At 35.9% G+C, this 18,007-nt stretch overlaps 6 protein-coding genes across 6 annotated transcripts; 4 read left to right on the top strand and 2 right to left on the bottom strand.

Annotated features, from left to right (window-relative positions):
- Positions 1-7,004: 7,004 nt before the first annotated feature.
- On the bottom strand, positions 7,005-9,045 carry BP01DRAFT_328399 (U2 snRNP complex subunit CUS1). The gene is made up of 2 exons (XM_025572943.1): positions 8,842-9,045; positions 7,005-8,785 (listed from the first exon to the last, which is right to left on the bottom strand). The coding sequence occupies exons 1-2, from the start codon at positions 8,896-8,898 to the stop codon at positions 7,148-7,150; spliced, it is 1,695 nt and encodes a 564-aa protein (XP_025427165.1). The 5' UTR covers positions 8,899-9,045; the 3' UTR covers positions 7,005-7,147.
- Positions 9,046-9,312: 267 nt separating this feature from the next.
- On the bottom strand, positions 9,313-10,054 carry BP01DRAFT_360680 (mitochondrial 37S ribosomal protein mS33). The gene is made up of 4 exons (XM_025575968.1): positions 9,982-10,054; positions 9,673-9,881; positions 9,574-9,623; positions 9,313-9,510 (listed from the first exon to the last, which is right to left on the bottom strand). The coding sequence occupies exons 1-4, from the start codon at positions 10,018-10,020 to the stop codon at positions 9,482-9,484; spliced, it is 327 nt and encodes a 108-aa protein (XP_025427164.1). The 5' UTR covers positions 10,021-10,054; the 3' UTR covers positions 9,313-9,481.
- Positions 10,055-10,168: 114 nt separating this feature from the next.
- BP01DRAFT_328395 (ribonuclease III) lies at positions 10,169-11,624 on the top strand. Its single transcript, XM_025572942.1, has 2 exons — positions 10,169-10,250; positions 10,307-11,624. The coding sequence occupies exons 1-2, from the start codon at positions 10,188-10,190 to the stop codon at positions 11,297-11,299; spliced, it is 1,056 nt and encodes a 351-aa protein (XP_025427163.1). The 5' UTR covers positions 10,169-10,187; the 3' UTR covers positions 11,300-11,624.
- A 1,333-nt stretch (positions 11,625-12,957) lies between these two features.
- On the top strand, positions 12,958-14,091 carry BP01DRAFT_306463 (SWIRM domain-containing protein; the record flags this gene model as incomplete). The annotated part of the gene is made up of 1 exon (XM_025572239.1): positions 12,958-14,091. The coding sequence occupies one exon, from the start codon at positions 12,958-12,960 to the stop codon at positions 14,089-14,091; it is 1,134 nt and encodes a 377-aa protein (XP_025427162.1).
- Positions 14,092-14,804: 713 nt separating this feature from the next.
- Positions 14,805-16,676, top strand: BP01DRAFT_360679 (CDC50/LEM3 family protein). The gene is made up of 6 exons (XM_025575967.1): positions 14,805-14,994; positions 15,046-15,082; positions 15,136-15,232; positions 15,285-15,990; positions 16,042-16,204; positions 16,280-16,676. Exons 1-6 carry the CDS (start codon positions 14,901-14,903, stop codon positions 16,377-16,379), a joined length of 1,197 nt encoding a protein of 398 aa, XP_025427161.1. The 5' UTR covers positions 14,805-14,900; the 3' UTR covers positions 16,380-16,676.
- Positions 16,677-16,695: 19 nt separating this feature from the next.
- On the top strand, positions 16,696-17,960 carry BP01DRAFT_185300 (zinc metalloprotease). Its single transcript, XM_025570902.1, has 3 exons — positions 16,696-16,805; positions 16,876-17,095; positions 17,153-17,960. Exons 2-3 carry the CDS (start codon positions 17,081-17,083, stop codon positions 17,813-17,815), a joined length of 678 nt encoding a protein of 225 aa, XP_025427160.1. The 5' UTR covers positions 16,696-16,805; positions 16,876-17,080; the 3' UTR covers positions 17,816-17,960.
- Positions 17,961-18,007: the final 47 nt, after the last annotated feature.

Raw genomic sequence — 18,007 nt, 5'->3', positions numbered from 1 at the left:
AGAAAGATATAGACTATTAATATTATAATCTTTCTATTATTTAAGATAACTACTGTTATTCTATATATAGATACTAATTATAGCTACTATATATTTTAAGATATAGTTCTATATTTATATACTACTAAAGAATAGTTATAATTAATCTATATTAATTTATTCTATACTTTCTATCTTACTCTATACTATATTCTTCTTTTTTTATATAGTAATCTAGACTAATACTAGAATCTACAGCTTTATAAGAGTACTACTGTATATTTAGATAATAATCTAAGCTATAAAGATAGTTAATTAATAGTCTAGATATTTTATATATATTATTTTTTTTATAAGAATAATTTTAATATACTACAATAGACTAGATATTTATAACAGTAGTATTTAATAGATATATAGATAATTATTAAATAAGATAAGTTAAAATAGATAAAATATAACTAGAATAAGTTATAGACTAATATATATAGTAGACTGATAGATTTAATAGTATATATAGATAGTATTAACTTTCCAGCTGAGAAATTAGATTATAGAGTAGTTCTATTATTTACCTATATAGATAATCTATACTATATATAATAGCTTTTTTATAATACTATAATTATTATATAAGTTTATCGTTTATTATTATTTTTTATTACTATAATAGTAAATTCTAATTAATTTAAGACTTAAAATAAACTATTCTATCACTAGTCTATAGATAATTAGTTAGATCTTATTATCTATATTTATAAATTAAAAAAAATAGAAACTATTTTATTTAATTAAGAATATTAAGATTTTTAGACTAGTATTAGTATAGTTCTAGATATTAGAGTAATAGAAATATAGTCTATTATATAATTCTTAGGTATTTTACTATAGAAAAAATCTAGATACTAGTAGAACTTTATATATAAAATATTTTCTAATAGTATATCAGAAGACTGTATTACTATAGAAGAATAGATATTCTTTCTATTATTATTAGTATTAATCTAGAATAAGTTTTAAAAAGATAATTTATAGTTAAAACATTAAAAATAAGAATATATTAGTTATACTATATAATCTATTTCTTTTTTTATAATTATATTCCTATATTAATATATAAGTCTATTAGAATATTAGAATAATTAAGTATATTATTAAGTATATATATAAGAGTCTAGACTATATTATATTATACTTTTAGATTAGTGATAAGATAAACTAGTATCTTAAAAATTATTATAATAAGCTAATAGAAACTATTATATATCTTGTCTACTTTTATATTTATAAGAAGTATTTATTAAATATAGTATTAATAGTCTATCTTCTAGACTAGTACATTATATTATTTTTTAAGAATATAGATATATAGTAGATTATAGATTATTTAGAGTTTTTCTATAGTATACTAATAGTCTTTTTTAAATATAATATAGAAATAGTCTAGTTAGATTCTAAATATATCTCTTACTAGTATATAGAAATATCTTAATATTTTATTTAGGATATAGAAAAGAATATAAAACTATAGTAGTTATAATAGTAGAATCTTATAATTAGTTAAATATATTATTATAATTCTAATATAGAAGAATAGTTCTATTTATAGCTTTTTTTAATTATTAAGATAGATTCTATTAGCTTTAAGAATCTCTATACTATTAATAATATACTTTATTCTATATTCTAGATAATCTACTAGGTCCTAGATCTACTTAATAAGAATAAAAAATAGTATCTAATATTCTAGAAGATAGTAGTCTTTATATCTAAATTTATTTTATAGTCTCTATTTATAATAGTCTTATTATTTAGTTTAGTAGATAAACTACTAGTATTATAGAATAAATTTAAGATATTCTTTATAGATAATCTTATCTACTAGATTTTATAGATATAGAAGTCTCTAATTATTTTTAACTATAAGATTAACTATACTTTCTTATAGATAGACTACTTAGAACTAAGAATTATTTATTTATAGATTTCTAGTTTTCTTTTTTAATTAACTAGTAGAAATAGACTAAGAGTATTACTAAATATTAAAAACTAACTAGTTAACTAGTTAACTATATTTCTCTAATTAAGAAATTAGAATATTAGCTAAATAATCTATAATATATAGTCTTCAATATTATTATAATAGCTATTGAATAAGATCTACTAGTCTATTACTTTATTTAAGATACTAGTAGTACTAAAAAAATATTTTTATATTATATTATATATAGTAAACTGTATTTACTAGATAAGAAGATTTTTCATATAATATTATCTAGTATAATGGCTCTACTTTTATCTTATAATTATATAACTTATTCTAAGTTATATATTTCTCTTAAATTAATAGAGATACCTTTTTATTTGATTAATCTTATATTTAAGCTATAGAATATAGACCTAATTATCTAGAATAAGATTTCTATATAATACTATTATATTTTCAAAACTATTTACTAGATATTATTCTAATAAACTATTTAGTAGTATTTTAGTTCTCTTTAGTAGTAATTTTATGTAATTATTACTTATAGTAAAAAAGAAATATTATCTAGATATTATTATAGTTTATTTATAATATTTCTTTTTATAATAATTATTCTATATTCTATAGTTCTATAAGAACGACTATCTATAGAAAAAACTAGAAAATAAAATATATACTATCTAATCAATAATATATTATATAATTATAGTTTTTATATCTAAATTAGTCTATCTTCTAGTATATACTAGACTAAGAATATTAAGAATCTTTATAAATATATATTTTCTATAGTTTATCTTTAAAAGAGTCTAGATATTACCTTCTTTACTAAGTATATAATTCTTATAATCTATAATATTTTCTTAAATAGATTTAATAATTACTATCTTAATAAACTATTAGACTATATAACTAATATTTATATCATTAATAAAATCTTAATAGATAATATTAATAATAATATTAAGAAGTTTATATATAAGTTTTTATATATAGTTAATTTATGTAGTTTATCTTTCTTAGTTTTATAGCTAAAACTAAATATATTTATTATCTATTTTAGAAATATATATATATATTAAATAGGCTGTATAATATAATATATCTATTAATATAGATATTAAGACTATAGCTAATTAAGATTAAAATACTAACTAATAATTATATTAGCTTAAAATAGTTAATTCTATAGAATATTTTATATTTAAATAAGAATAAACTTCTATTTACTCTTTTTATAGATAATTTCTAATCTATTTTTACTTTATAGTAATAATTAATTATACTTAAAACTAGTCTTTATAAATTATAGTTATAGATCTTTATCTTCTACTATTTTCTTATAGATAGTTATATATAGTACTTTTTTATATAATAGATATAATTAAACTAATTATTTTCTATTAGTTAAATATAATTACTATTAAGAATATTATATATAAGAAGATTCTTTAATAAATCTATAATTAAATATATTATTAACTATTAAAGTACTTAAAGTCTACTAATTTATTTATTTATATATATATTAGACTAGAAGACTAGAAATTACTCTAATAGTTTATTTACTATTTAAAAATATAATAGTCTAAAGATCTAGCTCTTAGATTATAAACTTATTCTTATTCTTCTTCTTATTTTTTTCTTCTTTCTCTTTCTTCTTCTTTTTATCTACTAGACTAGTAGTAGTATAAAAAATAGCTATTAGATAGTAGATAATATTAGTCTAGATCTTAGTAGCTACTACTATAGTATTAGTAGTAGCTATAGTAGTCTAGAAAGCAGCTACTAGAGTATTCTAGTTATTAGTAGAGATCTTAAGCCACTAGACTATATTCTTAATAAAAGAATAGATAATAAAAATATAAATAATTATATAATATATAATAAAAAATTAAATTAGTAGATTCTTAAGAAATTTATAATTTATAAAAATCTTCTTCTTCTTCTTCTTCTTCTTATTATTATTATTCTCTTTATTATTATTTTTCTTATTAATAGTAGAAGTAGAAACTATAGTCTATATTAATTATTAAATTATTTAATATTTTATTTTTCAATTTGAAATAGAGAATATAGTAATATTCTAATAAATTAAGTTAATGATTTATATAGAAATCCTCTAGAAATCTAAATAAAATAATATAATCTATCTATAGTCTATAGTCTGCTAGATAGTAGAAGTAGATTATCTAATTATTCTTAGTATCTTTTAGTACTATTCTAATAGTCTAAATCTAGATAGACTTCTAGTTTAATAGATAGTTAAGAGTAGACTAAGTACTCTATCTATATTAATAGACTATAGATTTATAGACTATATTATAATTAATAGTTAGAGTCTAGAGTTTTATAGTAAAAGAACTAGAAGAAGTATTAAGAGATACTATAGATTATATTAATTATCTATTTTTATATAATTATATTAATTTTAATTTTCTAGAAGAAGAAGATAAAATAGTATTATTTATAAAAAATATATTGTTATAAAGACAACTATAGCTATAAATTATCTTTATATATATTTATATACTTATATTATTAACTATTTATTATTCTCTTAGAATTATAGTCTAGATTAATTTAAAAATCTTAATAGTTTATAATGTAAATATCTATAAAAGAAATAACTTCTTTTTAAAAAAATAAAAAACAAGATAAATAATAGTAGTAGTAGAATATAGAAGATATTAGATAATAAGTATTTTAGTATTTCTGAAATATTTATAACTAGTTTATTCTACTGTAATAATATATATAATATATACATATTCCTGATTAGGAATATATATAACAGACCAGCCAGCAGCCCCAGCCTTCAAGCCGCTGAGCGAAGCGAGGATACAAGGCTTGTCTTCTATTAGAAAATATCTAGTTGAAGTAAGAAATACTTTCTAGTTAAAACTAATCTAGTAATCTACTATAACTAATATATATTTAGTATCTAATAACTTTAATAGTAACTATATATATATCTTTCTAAATAACCTCAAAAAATATTTCTTAATCTATACTTACTTAGAAGAACTTAACTTTTAGTAGAGAAATGAAATAATAAGATTAATTATTTATCTAAATTAAATATATTCAACTATTTAAAATAGTAGATAATAGATAATTAAAAAATATAAAACTTGATTCTAAAAGTTTTATCTATTATAAACTATAGAAATCAAGAAAAAATAATAATTAGAAAAATTTATCTAAGAATAATAAGAAAATATCTATAATAGTTCTTTACTTAGTATCTAAGTAATTATTTATTCAGATATAGTTAATAATATTTTTCTATAATTCTTATAAAGATAGTAATTTATAGAATTAGTTTCTAAGTTTTTAAATTCTAGATATTATAAAATATAACGATATACTTAATAATAAATATAAGAAATTTTAAAGAATAATATATCTTTTTAAAAACTATTCTATATTATTAATAACTTCTAATTAAGAATAAATAATAATTTCTAAGCTTACCTATAAGTTCTAAAAAAGATTATCTTCTACTACTAATTTTAAAAGATAGAATTTTTTTTAAGAATTAAATAAAAATAATCTTTTAATTCTTTATATTATATATAATCTGAAGATTTAGAAGAAAAGAAAAGATCTAATTTAAAATGTTTATTTTACTTTAAGAATTTATATTCTATAAAAATCTAAGAAATAGAAGAAAAGAAATCAATAGTATCTTCTAAAAATAAACTAGATAACTATAATTAACTTATAATTCTAACACTACTCTATATATAATAGATATAAAAAGATAAAAGTAAAAGAACTGTGTCATTTTAATTATAGGTATATATTTATATAAATGTAATCTATGATGTTTTAATATACTATAAAAGATAATTGTTATATTTCTAAGATCTAATTATTTTATAAGTAGAGAATTATATCTAGAATCTAGAGATATAAAAAAGTTTTATTCTTTAAATAGAGCTTAAGTAAATGTAGTAGATTAGAATACAGAAAATATATCTATATAGAAGAGTTTTAAAAAAGACTCTTATAAAATCTATTATAAGAAATATAATATTTAATATTTAACTAGATAATTCCTAGAAAGTATAGTTACTAAAAAAAATTAAGTAAATAGTATAGTATAAATTCTTCTTATAAGTTTAATCTGTAATTATATAATTTAGTTCTTTAGAATAGAAAGAAAGAATATAATAGATTATCTAAACTAAAATTAAAAAGATAAGAAGTAAAATAAAAATTATATTATTATTTTTTATACTCTAATTAGTAGTAAATATATAGTTTTAATAGAATAGTATATTATAATTAATATATATAGTCTAAACCAAGCTATAATTATATATCTTTTCTATTATTTTCTATTATAATAGTAACTAGTTTAGAAAAAATTAAAATCTATTAGTATTACTAGAATTTTCTTATTATTAGTTAAGAATATAGATAAAAAGAATACTATTATTCTTTTAAAACTTTGTTATCTTTATTTAAAAAGCTTATTTTTATATACTTTTTAATATTAGTTAAAATAACTAGATTAATAACTACTTAATCTAGATTTATCTTAACTATATTAAGACTAAAAGAGATATAATAGATAGATCTTAGTACCAAGAATAGTTAAGATAGCTAACTATCTCGTTTTTAACTATACTATAGTCAGGTATAAAAATTTCTTTAACCTGATCATAACCTGGCGGTCAGGTATAGAATTTCCAATTAACCTGACCTGACCTGGCCGTTAGCCACTCTAGATCTGCCTAAGGCGAAACAACAAAGATATGGCTATTATCTTCCACTATTACAAGGATAATATCGTTAGACCAGTCAATTAATTAAAGTAAAGATTATTAAAATATCGAGAACTACAAGTTATGCACTAAAGGTAGAAACAGACAGTAGAACTATCCAGCCATCGGGACAAACCAATGTATCACCATGGGCGATTCCACTACATCTACTGAATATTTAGCCTACTTGGGCTTACTTCTTTCTAATAAAGATGATATAGTTAGCCCTCTACTACCATAGTGTACCAATACATTACCAATCACTATCATACTAGCTTAGATCAAATAACCACTAACTACCTATCCTATCAAAGTAGAACAACTAGAATATCTTCATATTGTTCATCTGAATTGACGTACCAAAGAAGCTGGTCTTGGATGATCAAAATAGAAGCTGTAGGCTTTCCTATCTCTTTCGCTTTTCTTCCTCTTTCCTCAGCCTCTTGCGACTCTCATGAGCAATCATATCACTCAAGTCTTCTTGGAAATTCCACCCAGGATCTGTGTCGCGTTGCTTCTGCGACTCGTACATCTTTCTAATTCCAGCCTGTCCGATACCCCCTTCCATCTGCAATGCATCTGGATCAAGGGAGACATCGACATCACCGGGCTTTTTTCGCTTTCTGTTACTATCCTCGGAACCCAGTATAGGTAGACCGTCCGAGGTCTTGTGGAGCTCATAGACCTTGTCAGCCCCAAAGAAACCCTGAACATTCGCCTGCCTTTCAGGAATAACCTGGAAAGCGCTTCTTTGGCTCGTAGACTCCTCTGTTTGAGTTCCGCGATAATGCTTCCGCACGTCAAACTCTCCGGTGATATTCTCGGGCCCGCCGTTCTCGGTGGGAATAGATGAGACTAGTCCACTAGGAGTCTCCATCCCACTGGGAGTCTGCAACCCCGTGTCCACTTCATCATCAACATCTCCACTAAATTCGCTGCTGGCTGCGTCATCCTCATCGTCCTCGCTCTCATCATCACTTAATTCAGGTGCCTGTAACTCTCCCCAGAGATCCTTCTCCACAGGCTCACCCTGCTGCACAGCTTGCTGAGGTTGTAGGACACCAAAAATGTCACCACCGTAAAGAGGTCTGTTATGCTCATCGACCGGGGGCTTCCCATACCCGCCCGGATGATAACCCCACATTGCGCCAGGAGGTGGTGGAGCATTTAGACCCGGAATTTTCAGAGCAGGATAAGATGGAGGAGGGCCATAACGCTGTTGATTGATTAACCACGGAGGTGGTGCACCGGGAGGCATATTTAGTGCCTCTTTCAATTCTGCGCTTAGCTCCCCAGGCCGAAGGTGTCTCAAATTAGTCTCATATTCCTTGCCCTCATAGTACACTTCCCCATAACGTGTAAGCTCTGGTTTAGTCTGAAACCTGAAGAATGCCTCGTAGAGTTTTTGGTAATCGATATCGAGCCTTCCCATCTTTGGCTGAACCCTCTCCCTCTGCTTCTGTTTCAACGTAGCCTGCTCTTGCTTCTCCAGAGCAGCATCGCGCATTTCTGATATTCCCGTCTCCTGAATGAACTTCGGCAGCGCAAATGGGGCTTTCTCGACTCCCCTCTTCGACGATAGATATTCTCGTTTCAGCGACCAGTGAGAAGGCACAGGAACCACGTTGCGATGCGATTTGAGGTGAACCAGAAGCCTTGGATCTGGCGCTGATGTATCTGTCCATTCGACAATTTCCGGCTTTCGAACCATTGCCTTTAACTCGGCAACGGAAAGTTTGTTCATTTCTCTTCTCTTTCGCCGAGATATCACAGGCTCCTTCTCCTCTTCATCGGGAATTTCATTATCATCGTCAAAATAGATGATAGGCTTTGGAAGTTCTCTTATTATCGAGTTCCCATCTTCCAAGTCGTCGAATCTGCCCATGACATCCTTATACATAGTCCATAGCGAATTTTCACCTTCCAAATTCACAGATTCTTCGAAGCTATTGGTTGTCACGGTTGGAAGCTCTGTAGGTGAAGAAACGCGTTGGCCTGAGGATTGCACAACAGGTGTTTCATGATTATTCTCAATCGCACAAGCCTATGACGACCGAAGCATTAGCGAAATCGAGACTCGGCATAGAACTCAGACCATACCTGAGACTTCAGAGCTTTCCTCTTTGCCCTTCGCAGCTGATTCTTACTGGGTTTCATAGCTAGGTGGGAATATGAAACAGAACACTTCTGAGTTCCTCTTTTGAGCGTAAATTATCCTGCAAGAAAAAAGCATCCGAATGAATTGAGTAATGTTAACAGCTGTGCAGTTCATGTAATGGAGCAAGGATCCTGCCAGATTTGTCACTGGACGAATTTACGGCGGGAGTTACTTAGGACGCGACTTCCACCCGCTAGGGAGATCTGAATCATGTGATATCTCGTTACCCGAGCGGAATGGTAATAATGCCTCGATGTCTTCCCGGAGGATTTAATCAGTTAATTATGCCCCAGAGGATGATTCATACAAAGTCCGCGTTACAAAGGAGAAAGCCGTCTCGCGAAATTGGCTCTGGGGTCGGCACTGTCACATATACAATAGACTTATGTTTATTACTTCTTCAACCCGAAGAAAGCGCGCAATGTAGGATTGATGTCTTGGTCTATGTTCCGTGTATCAAACGAGCCTACAGATACGATAGAAGTACAGTACAACTGGTGTAAACTCTGCAATACGATGACTCTATATACGCGAAATGTCCATGACCCGTGACGAAGGCTGAGATATAGGCTAGAGTGGAGTTCATTTCTTCTTCTTGGCCGATCGTGACTCTAAAGTTTTGATGTGAGTGAGAACATGTCCGGCGTGTAAGTAATTAGAGTGGTAAGACTTACCTGCCGCTGTCCTCTTCTTCTTGGGCCTGCCCTTCCCTCGCAGTTTGGCACTATTGATAAATATTAGAATGGTTATGAAGGCAATTCGAAGAAACGTACATCTGAATGGCTTCTTCCCGATCATCCTCCCCTTCATCGAACATTGTCAACCCAAGGGGCTTATAGGTGGCTTGCAAATCACGGAAGGAAACCGTCTTTTTCGGATACCATGCCGCCAGACTTGGACCGCGTAGTCTTTGCCGTAAGACTTTGTTTCCCAGCCGTAGCCTTTCTGGGTTGAAGTTTTGTGAGAAGATACGGCACTGGACCTGTCGGGATTTAAGTCGAAAGGAACAGCAAGCATATGATAAGGCAGGAGATGGCCAAACACCTTCGGCGAGGTTTATATCTCCTGCTAGAGGGTCATACCTTTGCCAGCTCTAGTATTCGGCTATATTGGGTCGCCATCTTGGGGAATGGAGCTGTAGTTCATGGGGAGTGGTTGCAAGATTGCGGCTGAGGCTCGACTCCGTACGCGACCTCAATAACTATCACGTGAGCAGTAGTTTTTTCGCTTCCGCCTTGCGATGATCCACGCATCAAGATTAGCCTGTACCCTTTCCTCAAATTCTGACATGCCTTCGAAAAGAAAGTCCGTCTTCTCACCATTATACGATAGGGATGGCAAGAAGCTCAAGGTAACTTGAAGTGTACAATGGTGTGCTCGTATGCTCCGAATTCTGACACGAGGTAGCATAACGCATTCCAATGTGCCTCGACTCAAACCTCCTCTCATGGAGTACATCAAGATGAAGCACTTTCCGTTCTGAGGAATATGGTTCGCAATATTATTGACAATCGCAGGACGACAATACTTAAGGATAGTCAAACATCTTCGCATATTATGCGGCTTTTGACCGAGTTGGACGTTGCTCTATGTCGCGCAGGAGTCCATGTCCCGTCTTTTCCCACTGCAGGAAATCAGAAGCCCCGGATCGCCGGGGGCACTCAACAGTCTCAGCTTCCTGATTTACCTCCAATCTCGGATGACAGCCTTAGAAGTGCAGTTTTTACGCATCCAGGCATGAATAATGACCTCAGAGCCACATATGATCGACTCGAAGTTCTAGGAGACGCCTACATAGAAGTCATATCCACTAGGCTCATTTGGGATAGGTTTCAGGATATATCCTCTGGTCGGATATCGCAAATTCGCGAGATACTTGTAAAGAATGAGACTCTAGCCGAATTTGCAACTAGGTATGAGATGGACAACAAAGCTTCAGTGCCGTCGCAGTACGCAGATCAACCAAAAAGATGGACAAAAACACAGGCGGATATCTTTGAGGCATATGTTGCGGGGCTGATCCTATCTGATCCTGTCGATGGTTACGCTACAGCCGAACAATGGTTGACGAAATTGTGGATGCCGATGCTTGATCGACTTGGTGACCAGAAGTCTACTTTGGATGCCAAGGAAGCGCTTGCCAAAAAGATCATGGGGAAGGGTGTCAAGCTTCACTATACCGATGAACGCCCTCCATCGCGACAAGGAAAGGGGGCGCAAACATTTTATGTTGGGGTATATCTCACTGGCTGGGGTTGGACCAACAAGCATCTCGGTTCTGGCCAGGGTACTAACAAAGCCATTGCGGGGGATGAGGCGGCTCGACAGGCCTTACGTAATGCCTCACTGATTGATAAAATCGTGGATATGAAGAAAGCAGATGCGCTTCCCAGACCTTGAGAAACCATTTGACCTCAATCATTACAGTTCAATCTCTCCCGGTCTTTCTGCTCGGTCCTAGATGAGACCGCGGAGCACCGTACCTCATCTCGTTACACCTAACTGAAAGATGTTGTTGTCATATAGGTCTCCAATGAGAGTACTATCAAACATTTTGTTGGTCATACAATAGCATACTTGCAGGATACCCAGCGATGTATCTAGGGTCAATCATCTCTGAGAGCATGCTGTAGAGTACCAAACACATATCGCTCAACTTTTGCGTGATTCATACTTTTCTGAATTTGGGGTAATTGCTAGGAAATTACAAGCGAAAATAAATGTTGTTGGCAAAAAAAATGTGTTTTCAGTGGTGAGAAGATCTCCTGGTAGCCAAACTTTATTACCTAGAACTGCTTATCAGGATAGCGGGTATTCGAGGTACTTACTGTTATTTAGGAGAATGATTGCTGGGTACCTAAGGTATTCTAGTCTAAAAATCCAACTTCTAATTCCTCAGTACTAGACATAGTTATAAATACATCTTTGGTTGCATATATCGAAAAAGTACGGGAAATCTAAGCTTGCAGCCTGGCAGCAAGACCAATCAGCACTGATAATATCTTCCAAGTTGTCAAATGGATACATTTACACACCGCCAAGTGAATTGGTTGCCCCTCACTAGATGTGGCCAAACTTGAAAGCGGGCACTAGAATTGAACCTTTAGGTACGGAGAACAGTGACCCCACCTACCCTGTCCAAAATGACTGAGTACCGCCGACCGGTACCAGGTACTCATCTGACCAGCAATCATGACCCCGCTTTTATCAAGGCGATTGTCGTCATGTGGCAGATCATTGACTTGCCCGCCCCATCATATGGTATGCCTAAAAATCATGGTATCTTTAATGACTAGCAAGTCTAACCAGTATCATGACACATAACATACTTCGTATCAGTGATAATTGATCACCGCGCCCGGGTCTGCAGGTCACCGGACTTACAGCCTCTCCCTGTCAACGCAAGAAGGGGTCTTCGAATCTCATGAACAGCTGCCCTTCACTACCGCCACGCGCCAACCCCGCAATCCCATGAACACTGCTGAAATCTGATTCCTAATTTCATTAGTACCGCAGCCCCAGCCATCAGCGCATTGACTCATACTTACCTTAGCCTGTCTTACACGGTGGAAAAAAGGGGCTCCCCGGTTTCGGCTCGTTTATAGATCTTGTGAGCGCTCTTTGCAGAACTCTTCCAGCGCAAGGCAACAGCAGAGAACATATCTGTCATCGCCTGGTACCTAGGATTCCTCCCTCTCGGCCATTGTGAGCCTTATCGCCGAAACCCAAGTCATACCTGCTTATTGCCACCAGACAAAGAGGCTGCCCTGACAAATCAATAGCACGTGTGTTTGCCAGCATTGATCAGGTCTTAATTCCATTGACTTCCATTAACACCATACCTATACTCAAAGCGCTTCTTCGACTACAAGGCGAAGACTTGCATTTTCCGAGGGCTGACCTTGCGAGCAGTGATTTCTGCTTTCACAATCATCATTAAATCAAATTACTGACTGACCTTCACCCCTCCTGGAGTCTGTGTCCCGACTTTGGGCCTCTTTCTCCGTGATAATCTCACTTACTCCTGCCCCGTCGCAAAACCAGACCGATAAAACAAAATGAGTCGTCTTCCGTCTGTCTCCAGTCTAATGTCCCCTCCAGAGTCAAAACCTCTGGAGAGTTTCAATTCGACTACGATGTCCAGTTACACACTGTCGCAGGATCCAACATATAGTCATAGTATGGAACTACCTCCCATCTCAGGCGATCGGAAGCGTACGCAGTCAGAAATGAATTTGCCGTCGCCGCCCGTTACGCCCTATACTGGAACAAAAAAGAGGAAATCAAGCACTTCCGAACATATTGACAAAGACACTGTCGTTGGCACATCCAGAGATCCTCTTCTTTTCCCTCGACATGAGTCTTTAAATGATTTTGCCACTGATGAACCTTTGTTTGGCCCCATGCTTCCGAACACAGCGGAAGCGTTGGTCAATCAGCATATCAATTCTCACATGGCAAGGTTCGAGAACAAACTAAATAAACCGACGCGTGACGAGTATCTTCTAGCCCTTTCATGCGTACCGATTGTATCTTCGCAGTTTAATCGCGATCCAGCAGCATGGGCCAGACAGGAGCGAGAAACATTAGAGCGTCAGTTGCTACTGATGAACCGTCATTGCCCCCAGTCAACCAAGCCCAAGCTCAAGAAACTCGCACCAGCACCGTTGAAGAAAATGGTGGCTGTACAACCCCGCGTTCCACGGATTTCTAGAGTCAAACGAACTCCGAAATCTACACCAAAGCAGAGGTCTCTTGAGCATTTTGAGCTGCCACCGTTCAGCGCAAAGCAGGCTCGCACTTTAGGGACGAACCGGGACGATATCGATTACAGCTCCATTCAAGACTATTCCCCGTCAATAAAGACTCTTGGTGGCAATGAAAAGGCTTTGAAGGCAGATTGGAAAGGACAGGTGTTAGACCTCAGTCGTGACCCAGATAGGCATTTACTCAGCTCGGCAGAGCTCAGCCTTGCAGCGACTTTAAGGCTATCATGCGCAACATATTTATGCAGCAAGCGGCGGATCTTTGAAGCTAGAGTTAAAGCCCTGAATGTCGGTAAGGAGTTTCGAAAGACAGACGCCCAACAGGCTTGCAAGATCGACGTGAACAAGGCAAGCAAGTTATGGACTGCATATGAACGCGTGGGCTGGTTCAATCCAGAACACTTTGAACAGTATCGTCGAGAATAGGACCTGTAAGTTTAGATCAGGTTCTCATCTTTCGCGCTTTCTTGTGGTCAATTAGCGATTCGGCTCTCGATGTTGGCAGTGATTCAGCTTTTACCCCAATGTTCCCTTTCCATTTGTCTTCATTACTAGCCATGATTATACAATGTTGCTTGAGTTTGCACCTAGACATAACAGACTATCATTGACCACATGACAGTCGCCGCCGCCTAGCCACCTTTCTGGTACTCATATTTCGACCCTAGGCGACCTATAATTTATACCCTTGATATGCTTTAGCTTCCCTCGTATCCCACTCACCTAAAGGGATTGCATTTTAATTCTCTTCGCTTGCTTGGCTGATGTGGCTGTGGCAAACTTCTTGTGTCATGCCTTAAGATTGATCTCTGGGGGCGGCCTGTGTTCCTAAGATATCTAGACTCTGGATGCGATTCACTACCTTTTCACGAGATATCTTGCCTCATATATGCCAGGTGATCGGGAAGTATATGAACTCTGCATAATGTGAGAGACCAGAGTAGACTTGTATCATAGCTCTGCAGAAACAGGGCTCAGAAAATGCGTGACATTAGCCCCAGTCAAGCCACGGCACTGCGGCAGCTCGGCAGATGTCCGGCCATGAAACTGGGGAGCTTTACCCGCCAATCACGCAGTCCCGGCATCCGTTATACGTAGTGCCTAGTAACTCTGCGCCACCTGATCCACCTATGAACATTGTGCAAGTCACCCCCTAAGAATCCTTAAGTCGCGCCGCATCTCTCATCAACCTCCTGTCTTATGACTGGCGACGCATAAGTCTAGGTTCAGCAGCAATGTCTCGTACACAAGCATCCCGTACAGAGCACAGTGACGAAGATCATGGGCGTCCCGATGACGAGAAAAAGTCTAGGAACAGAAGACCAGCGAGTGAGCACAGTATCTTCGATGCAATTTGACATGAGTCTGATAGATAAACAGACACCGCTTTTCGGCAACAGCGCCTGAAAGCCTGGCAGTAAGGAGACCACAACTGATCCCAGTTCAGGCAAGAAGACTGACTCATAACAGGCCTATTTTGACCCCTAAGAGCGTATTGCCTCTCTTCTTTGTCATCGGCGTAATTTTTGCTCCCATCGGTGGTCTTTTGCTATGGGCAAGCTCGCAGGTATGTGTCGGACCAAGCTATACTTGCCCTACCAGAAGCTAAATGCCTCCAGGTCCAAGAGATTGTCATAGACTATTCAGAATGTGCCGACAAGGCATCGTCCCAGCCAACTTCCATTACGGATAGAGTGAAAACTTCGTTCAAGTCCAGCAAAGAACAGTCAACACCGACTTGGCAGAGCCTAGACAAAAACGGGACAACTGTTTGTCGCTTGATCTTCGAAATTCCAGATAAATTAGAGCCGCCCGTATTCATGTACTATCGCCTGACCAATTTCTACCAGAACCACCGCAGATACGTCAAGTCACTCGATATTGATCAGCTGAAAGGGAAGGCTGTTGACAATGACACTATCAAAGGAGGATCTTGTGATCCTCTTGAACTTGACCCTTCTGGAAAGGCGTATTATCCATGCGGTCTTATCGCAAATTCGCAATTTAATGATACAATTAGCAGCCCACAGCTTTTGAATGGCGATGATGCTCAGACATATTACATGACTAACAAAGGTATAGCATGGGACAGTGACAAACAGCTGATTAAGAAAACCCAGTACGATAAGTGGCAGGTCGTTCCTCCTCCTAATTGGCATGATCGCTATCCAAATGGATATGTTGACGGGATACCGAATCTTCATGAGGATGAAGAATTTATGGTATGGATGAGAACCGCAGCATTGCCGGCTTTCAGCAAATTATCGCGGAGAAATGACACATCGGCCATGGCTGCTGGAAGCTATCAGCTTGATATCGAGGATCGTATGTTCTTAGCTCCTAGTAGTAATATTGCGGTTGCTAACAGCTAAATAGGCTTTCCAGTCACGGAGTACGGTGGTACGAAGTCGATACTCATATCCACTCGGACTGTTATTGGTGGTCAAAACCCGTTTATGGGCATTGCGTATGTAGTTGTTGGTGGAGTGTGCATTGTGCTCGGCGCACTTTTTACCATCGCTCACCTAGTACGACCCAGGTACGGACTTTCATGCCCTTAAGATGCCATTCTGAAATGGGGTGAGAGGAACGGTCCTAATCTACGTTCATCTAGAAAACTCGGCGATCATACTTACTTGACGTGGAACAATGATCATGATAGCTCTGCCACTTCAACAGGAAGAGATGAGAGGTTTGGGTCCCATGCTCCTTAGCGATATCCACCGTTCGCTCGTCCCATGGCCTGCCTCAGGAATGTATTCTCTCTCTTTCTATTTTCCAAGCAGTCCTGCTCGTTGTATGGTGGTTGCGTTTCTCGACCCGGACCTACATGTTTCTGAGGGCTGTATTCATGGAGTTGCTCGGATTGTGCCTCACTTTCGTCTATACAAATTGATCAGAGCTGTTCTAAGTTGTCTGCTCTTCTGATCAGACGCGTGCGGGAAAACACTGTTTTTGTTCTTCCAATCTGCGCATGCATCCCTAGCTGCGGCATTCTTGAACGTACGGAATTTTTTTGACAAGTTGTTGCACTTGGCTAACAACACATTCCACGTAACCACTGGTAACGGCCCCTCGTTTTCCTTTATATTGTGCGGTTGGTCCCTTGAAAGAGGTGATTCTCCATTTTCCAAGAATTAGTATGAATCTCATGAATTCCCTACTATCTGTGTTGATGCTTATCATGGTGGGCATGCGGGTCTTGTGCAGCGCATCGTCTTTAGACCGCGGTTTCTGTGCTACGCCTGCTCCCAGCGATCAATTGAAAGCAGAGCACAGGAGGCTGAGCGTGTCAAACCGACGAGATAACTCATCCTTGTCTCATGAGACTCGTGTGGCTGTAAATACAATCGAAATAGAGACATGGTTCCATATTGTGAGCAGCCAGGCGGCGGCCAACTCGGTTTCGGACCAAATGATCGCTTCTCAGGTTTGTTCTGCCCCGTGATTTTTATGACCACGTCCGCTGAGTATGACCCAAACCTAGTTGGTATATCTACAGGAGGCATATAAAAATGCCACTATATCCTATCGTCTCAAAGGTATCACTCGTCATGTGAATGATACGTGGGCCCATAACCAGGATGACATTGCAATGAAGAGCGCTTTGCGCAGAGGGAGTTATAGCACTCTTAATGTTTATTTCCAGACAGATCTTCAGCTCTCAGCCGATGGAGGCGCTCGAGCGTTGCAAGACGATGTTGCGCGACAAGTGGATTCCCCATCGTCCAGCGTTCTCGGTTTCTGCACTTTACCTGACCCAAGCATAAATGCAAGTAGCCCGCGCTCCACATACATCAAGGACGGCTGCAATGTCTTAGCCAAGACTATGCCTGGAGGTTTGTTGCCGCATTACAATCGAGGCGGAACTGCTGTGCACGAGATAGGGCACTGGAATGGACTCCTACATACGTTTGAAGGAGACACTTGCTCATCCAGTAGCGAGGGCGACTACATTGATGACACTCCGCAGCAGTCCGAGCCGACGAATGGATGCCCTGCGCAAAAAGATTCATGTCCAGAACTTCCTGGCTTGGACGCAATCCACAATTATATGGACTATTCCTCTGATGACTGTTACGAGAATTTCACACCGAACCAAGTCGAGAGGATGAGGAATATGTGGTCTTCCATGAGGGCAGGAAAGTGACGCTGCCTTTTGACGGTTCGATATTTGGACGGGGCGAATGGAGCTCCTGCACATAATAACACCACAGATGGTCACAACAGTCGCCAAGAATCAACAGTGGTAACCGATTCTTGAAGTCCGGCATGGCAGTGTTTCATTTTTGGCAAATGAAAAGAGAATCCATGTTTACTGAGGGGCGGCAGTATTCTCCGT

This window comes from Aspergillus saccharolyticus (assembly GCF_003184585.1).
Source record: "Aspergillus saccharolyticus JOP 1030-1 unplaced genomic scaffold BP01scaffold_51, whole genome shotgun sequence".
Lineage (NCBI taxonomy): Eukaryota > Fungi > Ascomycota > Eurotiomycetes > Eurotiales > Aspergillaceae > Aspergillus > Aspergillus saccharolyticus.
The sequence above is the reverse complement of the archived record's forward strand: the minus strand, read 5'-3'. Positions and strand labels throughout refer to the sequence as shown.

Coding starts and splice junctions, on each gene's coding strand:
- BP01DRAFT_328399 (XM_025572943.1), bottom strand. CDS start 8,898: ATGAAACCCAGTAAGAATCAGCTGCGAAGGGCAAAGAGGAAAGCTCTG. Junction 8,786..8,841: donor GGAAAGCTCTGAAGTCTCAG/GTATGGTCTGAG, acceptor CGGTCGTCATAG/GCTTGTGCGATTGAGAATAA.
- BP01DRAFT_360680 (XM_025575968.1), bottom strand. CDS start 10,020: ATGGCGACCCAATATAGCCGAATACTAGAGCTGGCAAAG. Junction 9,624..9,672: donor CGGGAAGAAGCCATTCAGAT/GTACGTTTCTTC, acceptor ATTTATCAATAG/TGCCAAACTGCGAGGGAAGG. Junction 9,511..9,573: donor GAAGAAGAGGACAGCGGCAG/GTAAGTCTTACC, acceptor TCAAAACTTTAG/AGTCACGATCGGCCAAGAAG.
- BP01DRAFT_328395 (XM_025572942.1), top strand. CDS start 10,188: ATGCCTTCGAAAAGAAAGTCCGTCTTCTCACCATTATACGATAGGGAT. Junction 10,251..10,306: donor GGGATGGCAAGAAGCTCAAG/GTAACTTGAAGT, acceptor GACACGAGGTAG/CATAACGCATTCCAATGTGC.
- BP01DRAFT_360679 (XM_025575967.1), top strand. CDS start 14,901: ATGTCTCGTACACAAGCATCCCGTACAGAGCACAGTGACGAAGATCAT. Junction 14,995..15,045: donor TAGGAACAGAAGACCAGCGA/GTGAGCACAGTA, acceptor ATAGATAAACAG/ACACCGCTTTTCGGCAACAG. Junction 15,233..15,284: donor TGCTATGGGCAAGCTCGCAG/GTATGTGTCGGA, acceptor AAATGCCTCCAG/GTCCAAGAGATTGTCATAGA.